Here is a 15,731-nt window from a genome sequence, read left to right as displayed (position 1 = left end):
TAACATGTGTAAACTTAAGTGTCGTATATTGAAATGCTAGTAATTATATGTATAACTTTAGGACTTTTTTATTTTATTTTAGGAAAAAGGAGCAGCATCACGAAGTAGATTATAATTACTTTTCTTACAATTTACTTATATAATTAATAAAATAAATTTAAGAAGAAATGAAATATCAAATTTTTTATCTATATTTATAATTAAATATATTATATATATATATATATACGCGACATGAACGTACATATATATGTACATTCGTATATAAACAAATTTAACACATATATATACAGAAATAAATTTTTTATTTTGGAGCATCTGGCACAACATTGCTTTACATCCTTTACGTAAAAAAAATGTTGTGTCGGTATAAAAAAAATTACAGAAATCGATAAAGAAAATTTTAAAAGTTCTAACAACAATTTGCTAAAATATTGGATTGATAAGCACAGCTTTCATGCTGTATTTTTAGTATTCTTACTTGTCAAAGAATGTATACATATTTTACGATACAACTACCTCGGGAAGATATACATACATACATTGATTGATTGCAATGCAATTGTATTAAGTAAAGAGAAGTAACATATCAAAAAAGAAATTAATTGTGTATATAGTACTTAAGGGAACTGTACCAAGAAATGCATTGATATGGATAAATGCAGCAGTATTGATTTTGGCAGTATAGATTTCAGCATTCCAAATGAATCGCTTAATCAATTTTAATATCTATATAGTCGTGAAACGCATAAACATTCGGCAATATTACAGTTAAATGAACATGTGTATAATAAATGCATACTAATTGTAACTAATGGAAATATTTGTATTCGTTACAACGAGCATATAGACCTCTTCTCCTTTCTTCAAGAGGGAAAAAAGTATCAATTCAAGATAATTTTACAACGTATCTCTATTATTATATTTCATTTTAATAATAAAACCTATTATATTAAAGCAACCCATATAAAAGAAAAGTTCGCAGAAAGTAACAAATGTAAAGATTAACATTTTCCACTGAGAGTTAGCGTCAAGGGACGACATTATGTATAAAATAATTTCATATTTCTTTATTCTACGATGGTTATGACGATTGTGATGACGATGATGCTGATATACAAAAGAAAAAAAGCTATATAAAATATGTAAGTGTACAAAATAGACGCAAAATTGGTAATAAGTAATATTACAAAAGTAATTAAAAAATAAATATTGATTTAAATGGATGAGAGAAATATCGATAAAACTATCGTGAACTGTAACGTATTTAACTTCGTTGCAATAAACAATATCGTTCCAAAATAAATTCCTCACATACATATATCATAAATACGTTCTCAATAAGTAACGTTTGAATAAGTATGTAGTACCATCGCTGATGATTATGTGTTTTCCACAGAAATTTTGCAATAAGATCAATATTCGTTACACTTAATCAATGTAATTTATGTAAAAATGCTTCGATGGATAACATAAAATATTCATTGATTCAAAATAAAGTTGACACAAAATTTTTATTTTGCTTCAACTTTTCTTTCAAAGTCGAATGAAAAAGTTTTTTCCATTTTGAGAAGGGTAGTGAGTGTCATATTGTTGTACGATTACAAGTAGATAAAGAACGAACACACACAGCTAATTCTACGATTCACGATACACACGAATTTGTGCCATGTTATTACACTTCGTTCATTTTGTTTGGCGTCGGAAAAATTGAAAAGCATATGATAACATTCATTGGGTAACGATATGAGATATCAAAGAGAGAACGAGATGGTCACGATATTTTCTCTTTCTTCTTATTATTATTACTATTGTTATTATGTCGATGTCTTCGAAAGAACTGATCGGAGTAAGTCGGAGCCATCGAGATTGAAAGGAGTCGAAAATTTAGGGGTTGGTGATCGGGGGATTTAAGCAACGCATTTCCGAACGCATTCATCGGGGACAAGACAAGGCGAAAACAAGAAAACGAAGGGCATCGAAGGTTGTTACGCAATGCGCGTATACCTTTCTGATCGTTTATTCCTTTGCCAAAGAAGGCTAGAAAAATAGATGCGTAGATCCCTTGTTTCCTCTTCTCTATCTGCCTTTTTGTTTCATAGGGAAAAGAATTTGAGAAAGGTCTGCGGAGGAATCGGAACATGAAGAGATGCTCGATCGACATCCGCTAGTTTCTCCTGAAAGGCTGGATCCTGATCGGCGATACAGGGATGTCCGAGCGACCGCCAAAACAGGCAGCGGCAATTACGGCACAACTGTATTATCTCTGCATATTCTTCTCGCAGACCAAACGACCTATAAGTCACATAATAAGTCCATTGATTTTGCGAACAACAAGACATAGGAGGTAATGGATTAAGCATAAAAATACCAAATGAATATTCGTATTATTTAAGAAATGTAATAATATCTATATGTACGATGTACCTTCGTGCGATAGTAAAAATAGTCTTCCAGTCTTTTCCAGGATTATGTTGTCTAGTGGAGGCTATTTGTTGAGGCGTGAAGTGATACTGGGCAAGCTCCCGCCAGATTCTCTGTTCCTGTGCTAGAACAGCTAGATGTTCGCAAGCCTCCGAGGACGCTTCAATGTCTCGTGGATCACTGAGTCGAAGGAGAACCTCCCGGCGGCATTCCGCTGGCAAATCCGACCATTGCGGCTGCTGTTCCTCGTCCGGCTAAAAAACACCAATAATGATCAAACGAACGTTTCGTCTCTCTTTGCCCTAGTTACGCTTTTCTACCTGAGTTATAGTGATGGACGAAGCAATTTGCAATATTCTTTCTAGAGCGGCTTTGTGTTTCTCCCATAAAACTACAGAACCCAAAGGTCTACCGCCCCAACAACAACCCGCGCTGAAAGCCCGAACTCTTTCGATCAACCGACGAAGTTTTCCGGTTTGTTGCTGCGATAATGATACTGCCGGACATATCGTAAGAACAGAGGTATAAGAGAGTTGATGTGATCGCGATCAATTTAGTAGCTTAAATCTTTACCTTCCAATGCGACTTCTTCCAACATATTGAAGAGAACTCGTTGAGCGCATCCACTAAGACCGCCCATCCTGTGACTGACCAGAAGATCCAAAAGTTGCACGATGTAATTAAAACGTCGGCAATCGTGCACCGCTGATAAGAAGTCCAAGCTTTTCAGCGCATCGCTTAAACCGTTGAAACCAGCGATCTACGAATTTAAATAGAACGCACAGTTGCGATCGTTTCTTTTTCCTTCGTTTAATCTTATTTAAATGTGCGCGTACCCTAGCCCATGCTCGCGATTCAACCCTAACAATATACCGTTTGGAATCGAATGGAAGAAGAGTACAATCGTTCTTCTTTTACTTTTCCGTTCTTTTCGTTTCGTTGCTACCTTTATCCTTTTATTTTTTTTTTTTTTTCTTTCATTTCATATCTCTTCTCTCTTATTCTTTTTCTCTTCTTCTTTCTTTTTCTTCTTCTCTTCCTCTCTCTCTCTTTTTTTCCTTTCCTTCCTTTTCCTCTTTTCCTTCGATTCTTTCTTTCTTAACCTTAACGACCAAATCCCATTTCTCTCCTCTTTCACGAGGCTAAGGTTAAATATAAGCATGGATGGAACAAGTCACTCACCTCACGAGTGCATTTCAGCGTGATGCGGCAATGCGGCTGGACGGCGTTTTCTAAAATTACGTGAAAAAGAAGAATTAACCGAAGAAAAATTCAAAGGACGATTATATACTTTGCCTTCCAACTGACAATCGAGTAACGTTTTACTTTCAGCCGTTTTTGATAGCGCATGAAACACGCTAAAAAAGGGAATATGTAGATATCGAAAAGTTACGAATCGATAGTTTCGATAGCTTTTACAAATATTCCGCTCACCTTTCTTTTTATCCTTCTCCTTTTTGTCGAGCACATCCTTATCGCCGCTGCGAAAAAGACGAATCATTAATATAATTCTGCTCCTTACACTAAAATTACTCGACAATTTGTAAACGCGATTCTCGCGAATTCAATATATGTATATTGAGTATGTATACTTATGTATTCATGTCACGTAAGCACAAACGCATAACAAGTTTGTAACGATCTGTCGTTTTACAGATGAGAAAGATACGTGTTAAAATACCGTTTATCATTTAAATATCTTTTAAATTTGTTCAATACTAGCCACTGAAAAAGAAAAAAAAGAAAATGCAAAATTAACGGATACACTTATCAGACTTCTGTCTCTCTTCTGAAAAAATGCGACTTTCTTCGTTCAAAATCTATTTCATTAATTTCTTTCTCGTGTTTTTTTCTATTTGGTTGATTTTTCAAATCAAAACGTAACGTGCGTTTTCAAACGTTATGATATACAAATTATCTATACATAATGATCATCACAAAATGAAAATCGGTAAAAACGATTTATATTCTTCCTAGGGCAAACAACTTTTTACCCAAACTATCGTCTGATGCGAAAGATGCTATTGGAACTCGAGCTTCTTTTAATGATTTGTAATATAAATACATAGGTTCTTATCTTGAAACAAGCGAGGCGGGTGAAATGATCCAGTTGTCGATTCGCAACGATACATGATCATCGAGGGAGACCTTGCAGTAATGTGCTTACGCGTCGCGGGGAGAGAAACCCCGCGCCAATAATCCGTAACATTATATAACTGTTGGTAATGCTCCATTCGCGCGTGAAACGAATCGCGTAGTAACTAAGTATTACGCCTGTATACAATAAGTATTACTTGTGCTGTTGCTTGTTGCACATTGCACATTGTACAAGAATATTTAAAGTTTCGAATCTCACCATTCTGTCTAGACACATACTCAGGTACATTTATGCGTTCGCGATCTTTACGTAGCTGTTCCAATGCTTTCTAAAAATCCACGCCTTAATACATGGCCCATTATCGTATAAACGAACTGTTATGCTTCACTAGGTATATGCTAATGAAAAATACACGAAACTATGGAAAATCGAAGATAAAATAATTTACATCGTGCTATTTATTAATACGAGCTGTTTGTTAAAAAGTATTGCACTGTCGCGAATTGAATGTATCAGAACAGCATAGTGATGAAAAAGATTTACAGAATTGATACAGATCGTATTAGCTAGGTTATAACCTACTTCAAACACATGCATGAACGACAGCACGATTTTCTTTCTGCTATTTCGAGAATTTTCTTATCCAAGGATAAGATAACTACTTAAATAATGTTTCAACGTTCGACAAATTTCGTAAAGCAAATAATAGTTTTTCTGCTATGCTTTACACTGGACTGCATAAAACTTTATCAAGGCAACGTATTTGATAACAAACATGTTTCGTGGCAGAAAACCAAGATTTTATACGAAAAAGGAATCATTTTCTATTTTTGTGAAGCGCGCGAAAGCGTGACTATGCACGATGCAGCTTTCTCTCTCTCTTTCTCTCTTTTTGTTGTACGCTTCGCCATAAGCTTTCACGGTCTCACGACACCAGTGCTTAGTTCCAGTATGAACGCGAGAACGCGTCCAAATCCAGACTCATCGTATCGTACGAAGTATATACGTACATACGGCAAGCAAAGAGAGAAGACGTTCAGAGTGTGCACTATGCACAACGGTTAGGCACACACACGTACACACGCACGCGCATTTCTGCGTATGCAATATAATGAATAAGGAATAAGGAATACATATTATTAAGTAGAAAATTCAATCCTTTATCGTTGTAAAAAATGAATAAGACATAATAAAAAGATACGCTCGAAATTATATATATATATTGTAAAGTATTTGTTTCGTTTTCTTATGCAAAGAAAATCGTGCTGTTTTAGAATGAATCAAGAATGTATGAAGAACAACATGGATAGGTTATTTTTGGGCTTGTGTTTATACCGATATAAAATGAATAAGACAAGATAGAAACTTCTCTAACAAGTCAAGGAAGGGTACTTATGAAACATTGAATTAATGGAAATCGCGATAAAAATGTAATACGCAGATGATCGAAAACGATATGTATTAAACAGGAATCATTCGTATCATAAAATAATGTTTAAAAGTTAAGAATTGTAACTCCATAACTAAAAAAGCGCGTGCGATAATTAGTATTCAGTATAATATGTAGGCATTTCTTAAAAAATGGAAAAATTCTATTTTCATGTGGTATCTCTTTCTGTTATTTATTAATTCCATTCACATTAACTTGATTTTGGTGGCTATTTAGCGATAGACTCACAACTACTAGTGTATGTCAAGTTTTCAAGAGTAAACAAACTGAGAACTGTCATTCGATCGATGTAACAGCTGTGAGACAGATGGAAGATTCGGATAGAAACGATTGGTTGTGTTTCTTCGGTATTATTTGCAAAGAAAGAATACATTCTCAGCGAGAATGAAAAAAAAAACAAAAGGGAAAGGATAAAAATCAGTGATGGCAGTACTCACCGAAGTAAAAGAGAAAGTGTTTTATTATTAGCGCATTCGAGGATTTTCTTCTTTTCCCAACCTTCGACAGTTTTTACCCATTCTTCGCCAGGACTACGCCAATCCTTCGATATGAATGGCATCGTTCGCAAGATATATAATTGAACGAGATGCTTGTTCTGCTTACGTGTGCAAACCACGAGCGATCCTTCGACTAACGATCAAATATATTAAGGAACGCACCTCACTGGACCACGGACGCTCAATGTTTGCTCACAAGACAGTTCGGTCTGCTCGGTTTACTTCGCGGCTGCGATCGACCGCGCATGGCTTTGTTTTACTGACGTCACTTTGGTATCAGCTGTGCAACTGACATGACAAACCAGTGCACTCTGAACAACTCTGAACCATACGTTCGGCCATTTTAAAATGTATATGTTACGCATGCGCAATTTTGTCTTGAAGAAGCTTGACATTCACACGTTATTCATTTCGATTTATTTTCTTTCTCTCGGTTACTTTTATTAGTTACAAGGAATATATCGATTGTTATATTTTGTTAGCTATCTGCAAAGGTGAAATTTTACAAACATGTGTCATAACCAATATGTTTTTATTATATAAAGAAAATACATATATATATATATACAACTGTATTTGAGTCATTTTTATACTATTTTCGTGTCCTTTACTAGCTCGTCTATTTTAGAAATAATATTTACAGGTACAGATTCTTCTTTCCCTTCCTCTTCTTTTTCTCCTTCTTCCTTTTCTCCTTCTTCTTTTTCTTCTTCTTCCTCTTCCGTTTCCGAATCGGTTGGTGGAAAATCTGATACAACTATTGAATAAACACAAATTATAAATACACATTAATAAGAAGTGATAGATTAATAATCAAAAAGATTACAAGAATTACCATGTCTATTTAACCTTTCTTCCCTTGCATCTGTGAGAAATTTTTTTTGGACAGCAATAATTTCTTCTGAATTTGTACAAAGCGAATATTTCTTTAATAATTCACCATTCAATTGTAAAAACGAGTGGCCCCAGGAGAATTTTCCAAGATAAAAGTTTGCTTCTTCGGGAAAACCTGTTATAATCAAAGTAGCAGCTATAGCTTCTACACAACTTAATTGACATGATCTGCCATAATTTATCGGATTCGCAGCAACTAGAAATGGTAAAAGACGAGGATTGGGAGTTCTCATTCTACTAAATGGAGTATCTTCCAAACGTGCCCAACTGCAGTCGACGACCGCACAACCATAATTTTGTATGATATCGCGATCTGTGGGACTCACACACTACAACATGATATTCCAATTTCGAGTATTAGAAATCAATTTATCCTCTATATTGCAACAAAGATATTTTCTATACCTTTTCACCAATTGGAGTAACAACTAATCCTGGGAATCGAGCTCCTAACCTTAATATTTTTACTAAGCCATGTCTAACCAATTTTTTACCGGAACACTTTTTAGGGTCGCAGTGTTCGAGATCCCACATAGCGACGGGAAAAGGAATGGACCATTCTTCTTCTTCTTTTTCTAAAAATTAAAACAGTCGAGTCTATTTCGGAGTTTCTTATGAATCTGTATATAACCAAACTACTTTATTCTAACCTGATACTTCATCTTCCTTATCCGACTTATCCCTTTCTTGACGATATTTTTCTTCTTTCCCAACCACATGTCGCGGTCGTCTTGTTAGTATTCGTTTTCTATTTTTCTTTCCATGAGGTGACATTTACAAAACTTCAAAATATTTCCTAGTACAATGAATTGTGTAAATATATGTACACGCACGTTAAACTGATCTCCCTAATTCAAAGGTTACTGGTTATTTTGTCATTGTCACCCAATGCGTACATCTATAAGAAGCTATATATACACATATGTACATATACATATGTATGAGAATATATGTGCACATGCGCGCAAACTAATTTGTTTTTATTCCAATAAATATTATACCATTTGAAAGTACTTGCTATAACATAATAATTTACTCAATACTGGCTGTTTTACTTAACGTATATACATTTCTTTTATAACATCGCTTACTTCATGTACCAATCTGTTTATACGCAGTGTTGCGATCGAATATTAATATACATAGTATTTATGACTATAAATGTCTAATTAAATTTATATATAATATAATTGTTATTTAATAAAAGCATAACAGCTAGATATATGACAATTACTTATATTTACTTACTTAAATGTTAAAATTTGTAAAAGTACCACTGCATTTGACGGCCCTGAAACCCTGTTAGAGTGGTTAACAAGTGGCTGTTCTATTCTCAATCGCTCCGCGGGACACAAATCATTCAATGAATAGAGATTCTTCAAACATGTGTTTAAATACGATTTGATTAGAACAGAAATGTCTTCTTTATTCTTGTATTTCTCTTAAATTAAAGGTAGGTGTTGGTTTGTAATATTCTACACCCATAGCCTTTATAGTTTATCAATACGCATTATTAAAATTATTATTTCGCAATCATATACATATAAAAATAATGACTAGTTAATGCGTATCTGTGCAATTGGATATTTTCACTTTTTATTTAATATTAATTCTATTTATATACTGTTTACGCCGCTTAAAGGATATGGATCCAGGTACATATTGTCGAGGAAAATAAATCGTTTGTTATTTTATAACATTTTCGTGTGCATATCAGCTGCATCTAAATATTTAAATTATCATTAACTATTAAAATTATCGTTTAAATCCTTTTAAAGAAATTGTTTTTAATATTTATTGTGCAACATATGGATGTTATTGAATTTTACACATATACAACAAACTTCTTGCATTTTACGGTAGCTAATATTAATTCATTTTACAGTTAATTCTATCATAAGTAAATTTATTTTAAATTTTATATTATGTCCATCAGTGAATTTCTAATACTTTTATAATTTTATTATGTATCTATATTTTATAAGAAAACACAAGGAAAGAAACAATTGTAAAGGTAACGGATTGGTTACGTGGAATTTGGGAGATGAGACGTCAAACTGGGCCTGTTCAGCAATGGATAGATTCAATACCATCACCTATAAAGTCTAATTTTTCAATGAAAAATGATAACCAAGGAGAATCAAGCAGTAAGAAACCTAATATTTCATTGGCACTAACAGAGCCTAAGGACATTCCATATTCTATGAGAACAAAACAATTAACTATGACAGTATCTGCGCCTATTAATGTTCCTAATACAACATCAAATAATACAACAGGATTACCTAGGTATAATAAAAGGCATAATACAAGAAATGTATAATAAATTCAAAAACATTATACTTACAATTATATTTACTTCACACAGCTCATTGCCTCATAAATTGGTTCGGGATCCAAGTCTACAATCTGATAGCAGTCACTGTAGTAGTGTAGAAAGCTTGCTAGAGCTAAGAAAAGCAGATCCAGAAGCAATTTTGCTAGGCCTTGGATTTGGTGGTTGCTCGAGCAGTCCACAAGAGAATGGTTCCTTTTCTCGTATACCAAAAAGATTTCTTCAACCATCGAAATTAAAAGGCATAGCTATTAATGATTTTATGAAGCAGCAACAGGAAACTAGTGAATCCTTTGATTCTGTATCTCTCGGATATAGAGGTTTGACAGGTGAGCTACTTATCAAAAACTGACACTTAAGAGAAACACATAATGGAATTAAGAGAAGAATAAATAGTAATTCAAAAGTTGTTGCACCTTAATGTGGGACAGTTCAAATAAGTTTTATAGTTAAATTATTAATTATGTTAAAAATAAATTTGTGTTACACAAATAGTAATGTTATAGGAAGTGATGACACATTATCTGTGTCTAGACTTCATCCACATCGCAGACATTCTGGACCAATTAATTTTGTAAGTCTTGTGGCAGTTAGATTTTTTCTCAAATTTTCTTGATTCTTAAACAACTTAAAAGAATTATTTTTCAGTACAAGCAAAATATTTGTCTTGATGTGCTTTAAACTATTTATGTTTATGGGTTTGTTTCAAGTATGTTTGTTTTTATCATAGATAACAAGGAAACAGAATTTGCATGAAATAGTTATATTACCATTGTGAAAATATCTAATGCCTGAAATAAGTATGTAATTGTTTTGTATCATAGATGTGGTGTGATTATAATCATTTATTTAGATTGCAGGACATTTCTTAAATATGACAAATTAATCATCAAATATTTAGACTAGTAGTATGTTTAATAAAAAAAAATAAAGTTGCATAGTTTTTATAATTTGCGTATTGTGTTGTATTTTCATAAATTATCATTGCTTCTTGTTTACAGCTACTTTTAGTATTGTACTATATTTATTTATTGTTAATGTATAATGATATTTAATTACTAAGGGATGTGAAATCATTATTCTTCTTATGTGATAGGCTCACCGTATGTAGCGCCATCAGAAATTGTGCAAAAGATTATGCAGCGTTTACGAGAGCATGAGAGTCATGAACACGATCCATATGCAGTGTATAATTCGTATGAACAATACAGTCCACTACATTGTGGTGGTACACTTTCTGTGTTGTCTCCTGATAGCAGACAATTTTTGGAACGACCACGTTCAAAAAGTCCCGACATGCGTAATAAACGTATGATTATTGGTAAGAATTGTATTTTATATACGGTTTTTATTTGTAGTATTGAACATTGAACATTTTCAGGACAAAAGTCATTTGCATTTGGTCATGATGGTGATCTAATTGAAATTGATCCTACTAACGAAAAAAAGTCGTTCGAAAGTATTCCAAGCAATGATTCTAACGCCGTAGAAAATTCAGGAGTATCTAATGATTTAGTTGATAATAATAATGAAGTATTTGAGCAAACACCTATCCAGAAAAAAATATTACCAAAACGATTATTTTTTAACGATAGTACGGAACGTAACGATACCGATGTTTCTTTATCAGTAAAAGTTTTTGAAGAAAGCGAAGACCAGCAAAATGAAAATTTGAATAAAAATACTAACTATAAAGATGATATGTTTCCAAACACAGTTTCAGAAAATGTGTCTGATATTCGAAGAGCCAGTGATGGATTTTATGATATGAAAGACGGAAAGATATCAATGGTAAATAAACGAAGACACAGCGATGGCTTTGTGCAAACTACTGAGCATGTTGACGACACTGTACTTGCTCGAAGGAGAAAAACTTTGAAGCGACAATCTAGAATAAGCGATACAGATGCGGTAAACTATTGCAATATAAATTTCAGCAAGTCTGATACGGCGCAATGCATGGGGATGAAATGTAACACGAATAAAAATTTAAATGAAGTTTGTAACCAAGAAAGCGTTTCCACGAAATTTCCAAGATTAAAAAATGAAACTAAAAATTATAACGTAAATGAATGTGCAGAAAAATTACTTGAAGGAATGTATAAATCAGCAGAAGATAGTTTAAGTAAAAATAAACAGGGAAATAAAAATGAATGCTATGTTGAGGAAACCAAGCTTGTAGAACAAGTGTGTATAGATAAAGGCGAAAAAACAACCTGTTGCTGTCATTCTGGTACTAAAAAATATTGGAAGAAAATGGAGAAAATTATTCAAGAAAATAAAAATTTGGAAACTATGGTGACAAAGAGCAGGAGAGAAATGGCAGAAATTCGAGAAATGTTAAATAATGTGTTATCTGTACGATTAGAACCTGGTTTTTGACCTAATTTATGGGTTTATGAAAACATGTTTTCATATTCATTACGATGTTAGGATATCTAAAACTTTTGAAGCAATTTCAATTGTATATTTTCAAAAATATTTCGCTCATCACTTAAAGTGATTCATGAACTTATTTCAGGTGACAAATATTATAATAGATATCAATGCAGCAAGAATGCATTTTTGCTTATAGCAATTATATTTTATTCTGTTTTTAGTTTCAAATAAAGATGTAAATATTGTTATATAATTTAAAACTTTTATTACTTAGTAAATATGGATGAAATATCAATATTCATTATCTTATATATTTACAAATAACATATTGGTTCCATTACTATGAAATAGTTTTAATGTTTCGTTATGTTTGAAAATTATTGCTATTTTGTTATTATTTTTGTTATTATATTTAAATCATATTACAATTTTGCTTGATGCCGAGAGTTTAATTGTAATTTTATATTGATATATAAATCGTTTCTTTTTATCCTTGTTCAACCATACATAATGTACATGTATACATTCAAGTATGATTGAAATGATTTCTATGACATTTAAATCTTAATTAAATTTTAAAATTGTGCCAATTAAACACTACATATTCTTTAGTGAAAAAAAATTGAAATTCTAATCTCATATACTTTCGCAATAATAACGTGCTCCGAATATATTACCAAAAAAGGAAAATAATGATGATGATATCAGTAATAGTAGCAGCCATAATAGTAATGGTAATTGCAATAATAATAGCAACAATAACAAGAATAAAAACTCAAATTCAAAGCTTTTTGATAAACATATGCCACACACACAGACATATTTTTTCAAAGATATAAATTAGTTTCAAAATAATTTACAACTTATCACACAAGTTAGTACTATATCAGCGAATGTTTGGGAAAAAGAAAATTAAAAAAGAAGATAATTTCACTTTGCTTGAAGAACTTACAATCTTATGCTCTTAATTGAATATTCGAATTTTCGTCTAATCAAGAATACATATATGTATAGACAAAAGAAATAAACTTCTTCTTGAAATCTTTTTATAATAGAAAAAGTTATCGTGTATAATTATTTTTATAGAGTTATAATTTTATAAGTTCGTTAATTGTTTTTAATGCTCAAGTATTATATTATATACTTTTGTTATTGTAAGTTGCTCGTAATATGAACTAAACATAGTTTTATTGGGGCTCTTTGCTAACATTAACTACATTTCAACACATAGCCTTTGTAATTAAGTTAGACATAATTACAAAAATTATATTTACGTATTATTAATCAAAATATTTAAAGTACAAATTAAAATGGAAGTTACAACAGGACTTATTTATATACGTGTGTATATATAAATATAATATATATACACACATTTTTTCTTTATCTAATGTATCATTTAATGGTTTAAAATTTATTAAACTCATAATGGAAATTGTATTCCTTATTATGTGCCTACATTCCAATAAATTTAATGTATACAAATTATATAAACAGGGTAGGAGCTTTGTAGAAAATATGAAATGTACAAATAATATAGGAATATTGAATAAATATTTGACACGATTAATTTTTACTCTCTCTCTCTCGCGCTCTCTCTCTCTTTTTTCTTTCTTTTATATACGTAAAACATAATTTTTATCCATAAAGCTAGATCGAACATGACATACCACTGAACATGATTGATGACAGTACATATAATTAATTTCTTATTCACACTGTTGCCACTAACAGAAGTCCATCATACATATTATTTATAGCCATGAAATTTTCGAGGTGTAATTCAAGATAATTAAAAGTATATATAATGATTTTCCAATATGAATTTATACGGCAATAGGAACGTAAGACCACAACGGTAACTGACACTGATTTATTTTCTATATCTAAAGTTTTTTATTTCAACGACTAAACATAACACGAAATCTAGTTACTGAAGGTGTTCTTATAACTGGGACATTGAATTATTTAAAGTGCAACAGAGGATCGAATAAATTTTGCAATTAAAACTACGCCGAAATTTGTATATCAAGATTATCACCAATATTGTAAGCGATACAATAATATTTTGAAAGTAACATGCAGTCTAAACAAGAAATTTTAGACTTACGTCGAATTTATAAAACACGAAATATGAGTGGATATCATATTTTTTACGGAAACAAATAATGTTTGAAATTGTTTGATAGCTATTATCAATTGAAACATACACAAACAGCTCATAAAATTGTCAATTATATGTAAAGCTACCCTTAGTAAAGAACTGAGATCCATGGTCCACTCAATCTTATTTTTAAACACGAATCTGCTAGGATATCATTTTGTAAACTGCATCCACGTATTTACGTAATATGTCTGTAATGTTGATGTGTACCTGTGATTGTAAATGTATTCTTCCTTAGCATACCTTAAAATGTATATAAACAAATATGATCAAACATGATCTATATTTAGTCTTCTTTTTCTTCTCTGAAAAAATAAGAAATAAAAGATCAGTTATTGTTGTGCATTATTCTATAATTATAACAAAATAATAGTATAAAAATACAAAAGAAAGTAGAAGAAAACTACATACTTTACAACTTCTTGTTGATGCTGATCAAGGTGAAGTTCAACAATGGTTTCTGTTCTACTTTGCACTTTGAAAGTTACTTGGGCTGCTAAGTATTTATCTTTGTTATTTACTGACCATCCAGAATACTATAAAATACATATAATACTTATTAGACACAAAGGAAACAGATGTGGTGCTTATTTCATATTGGAATTAATAATTATGTTAATAATCTACCGTCGATGTGCTTTTATATAACGTTTTCCCATCTTCTTTGAATGGTAGAAACTTTTGAAGTAATGCCTTCCCATCTATCCTCCACAATGTTGGATCCGTATTTCCACCAATATCAGCTTTTGCCACAACGAATGCACCAGACTAGGATAACCAATACAAACAACATTGTATTCTCATTATGCAAGTAGACAAATGTTTAGAATTTTATAAACTAGATAACTAACGGTAAAATCTTTTGGTGTTTCTCCCGATGATTCATTGAAGCTATTATCATCGGAGTCTTCTTCATCTTCGTCTTCTTTTTCATCTTCTTCTTTCTTAGACCGCCTTTTTCTTTTAGGTTTCTTTCCTGTATCTGAATCAGATTCGTCATCCTCTTCATCATCATCTTCCTCATCCTCTTCTTCTTCTTCATCTTCTTCTTCTTCTGAGTGTTGCCGTTTTTTAGCAGCTTCCCTTTGTGGCCTCTTTTTAGCACCACTCTAAATATTAAAATTAGTATTACTATTTATATTGCTATTATTATTAATATTATTAATTAGTATTGCTATTTATATCATTTTATTAAATGTTTATGTAAGTTAATTAAATTGAGACATACGATAACGAAATAAAGTATCTTTTGTACATTAAATGTTTAATTTTTATTGTTATTTGAAATAATCTTTCTCATGATAATATAAATATACAAACAATTATATAATGATATATAACAAAAATGAATAACAATTATTCCATTATAAGAGAGAAAGTGATTAAATAATGAAAGGCGTAGATAGTAGAGTTGCATTGTTTTGAAAAATGTATATAGCGCCCGGCGCCACCGACCGGCCGGCGATGATAACTCGCCAACTGTAAAAGCA

The 15,731-nt window shown here is 31.8% G+C and overlaps 4 protein-coding genes across 6 annotated transcripts in view; 1 reads left to right on the top strand and 3 right to left on the bottom strand.

Moving 5' to 3' along the window:
* Positions 1-805: 805 nt before the first annotated feature.
* LOC139987415 (F-box only protein 32) lies at positions 806-6,879 on the bottom strand. Its single transcript, XM_072003663.1, has 7 exons — positions 6,410-6,879; positions 3,859-3,905; positions 3,607-3,656; positions 2,998-3,184; positions 2,745-2,920; positions 2,428-2,678; positions 806-2,295 (listed from the first exon to the last, which is right to left on the bottom strand). The coding sequence occupies exons 1-7, from the start codon at positions 6,529-6,531 to the stop codon at positions 2,097-2,099; spliced, it is 1,032 nt and encodes a 343-aa protein (XP_071859764.1). The 5' UTR covers positions 6,532-6,879; the 3' UTR covers positions 806-2,096.
* Positions 6,880-6,982: 103 nt separating this feature from the next.
* Positions 6,983-8,710, bottom strand: LOC139987419 (18S rRNA aminocarboxypropyltransferase). 3 transcript variants are annotated; one of them, XM_072003673.1, is made up of 5 exons: positions 8,612-8,710; positions 8,014-8,159; positions 7,769-7,938; positions 7,305-7,692; positions 6,983-7,226 (listed from the first exon to the last, which is right to left on the bottom strand). In XM_072003673.1, the coding sequence occupies exons 2-5, from the start codon at positions 8,135-8,137 to the stop codon at positions 7,057-7,059; spliced, it is 852 nt and encodes a 283-aa protein (XP_071859774.1). In that variant the 5' UTR covers positions 8,138-8,159; positions 8,612-8,710; the 3' UTR covers positions 6,983-7,056. The 3 variants fall into 3 exon arrangements, with proteins under 3 accessions (XP_071859774.1, XP_071859773.1, XP_071859772.1); XM_072003672.1 differs by having other exon boundaries at positions 8,014-8,261; positions 8,612-8,626; XM_072003671.1 differs by lacking the exon at positions 8,612-8,710 and having other exon boundaries at positions 8,014-8,379.
* Positions 8,674-13,647, top strand: Olf186-m (Ki-ras-induced actin-interacting protein-IP3R-interacting domain olf186-M). The gene is made up of 5 exons (XM_072003643.1): positions 8,674-8,816; positions 9,349-9,652; positions 9,732-10,027; positions 10,795-11,019; positions 11,080-13,647. The coding sequence occupies exons 2-5, from the start codon at positions 9,408-9,410 to the stop codon at positions 12,078-12,080; spliced, it is 1,767 nt and encodes a 588-aa protein (XP_071859744.1). The 5' UTR covers positions 8,674-8,816; positions 9,349-9,407; the 3' UTR covers positions 12,081-13,647.
* Positions 13,648-14,248: 601 nt separating this feature from the next.
* LOC139987421 (uncharacterized) overlaps positions 14,249-15,731 on the bottom strand; it is a 31,865-nt gene continuing 30,382 nt past the window's right edge. The window contains exons 3-6 of the mRNA XM_072003676.1: positions 15,093-15,350; positions 14,869-15,009; positions 14,653-14,777; positions 14,249-14,546 (exon numbers count right to left, since the gene is read on the bottom strand). Coding sequence (XP_071859777.1) covers positions 14,528-14,546; positions 14,653-14,777; positions 14,869-15,009; positions 15,093-15,350 — 543 coding nt within the window. The 3' untranslated portion in view covers positions 14,249-14,527. The remainder of the gene's footprint in view (positions 14,547-14,652; positions 14,778-14,868; positions 15,010-15,092; positions 15,351-15,731) is intronic.

Source organism: Bombus fervidus, chromosome 5 (genome assembly GCF_041682495.2).
Source record: "Bombus fervidus isolate BK054 chromosome 5, iyBomFerv1, whole genome shotgun sequence".
Classification (NCBI taxonomy): Eukaryota; Metazoa; Arthropoda; class Insecta; order Hymenoptera; family Apidae; genus Bombus; species Bombus fervidus.
The sequence above is the reverse complement of the archived record's forward strand: the minus strand, read 5'-3'. Positions and strand labels throughout refer to the sequence as shown.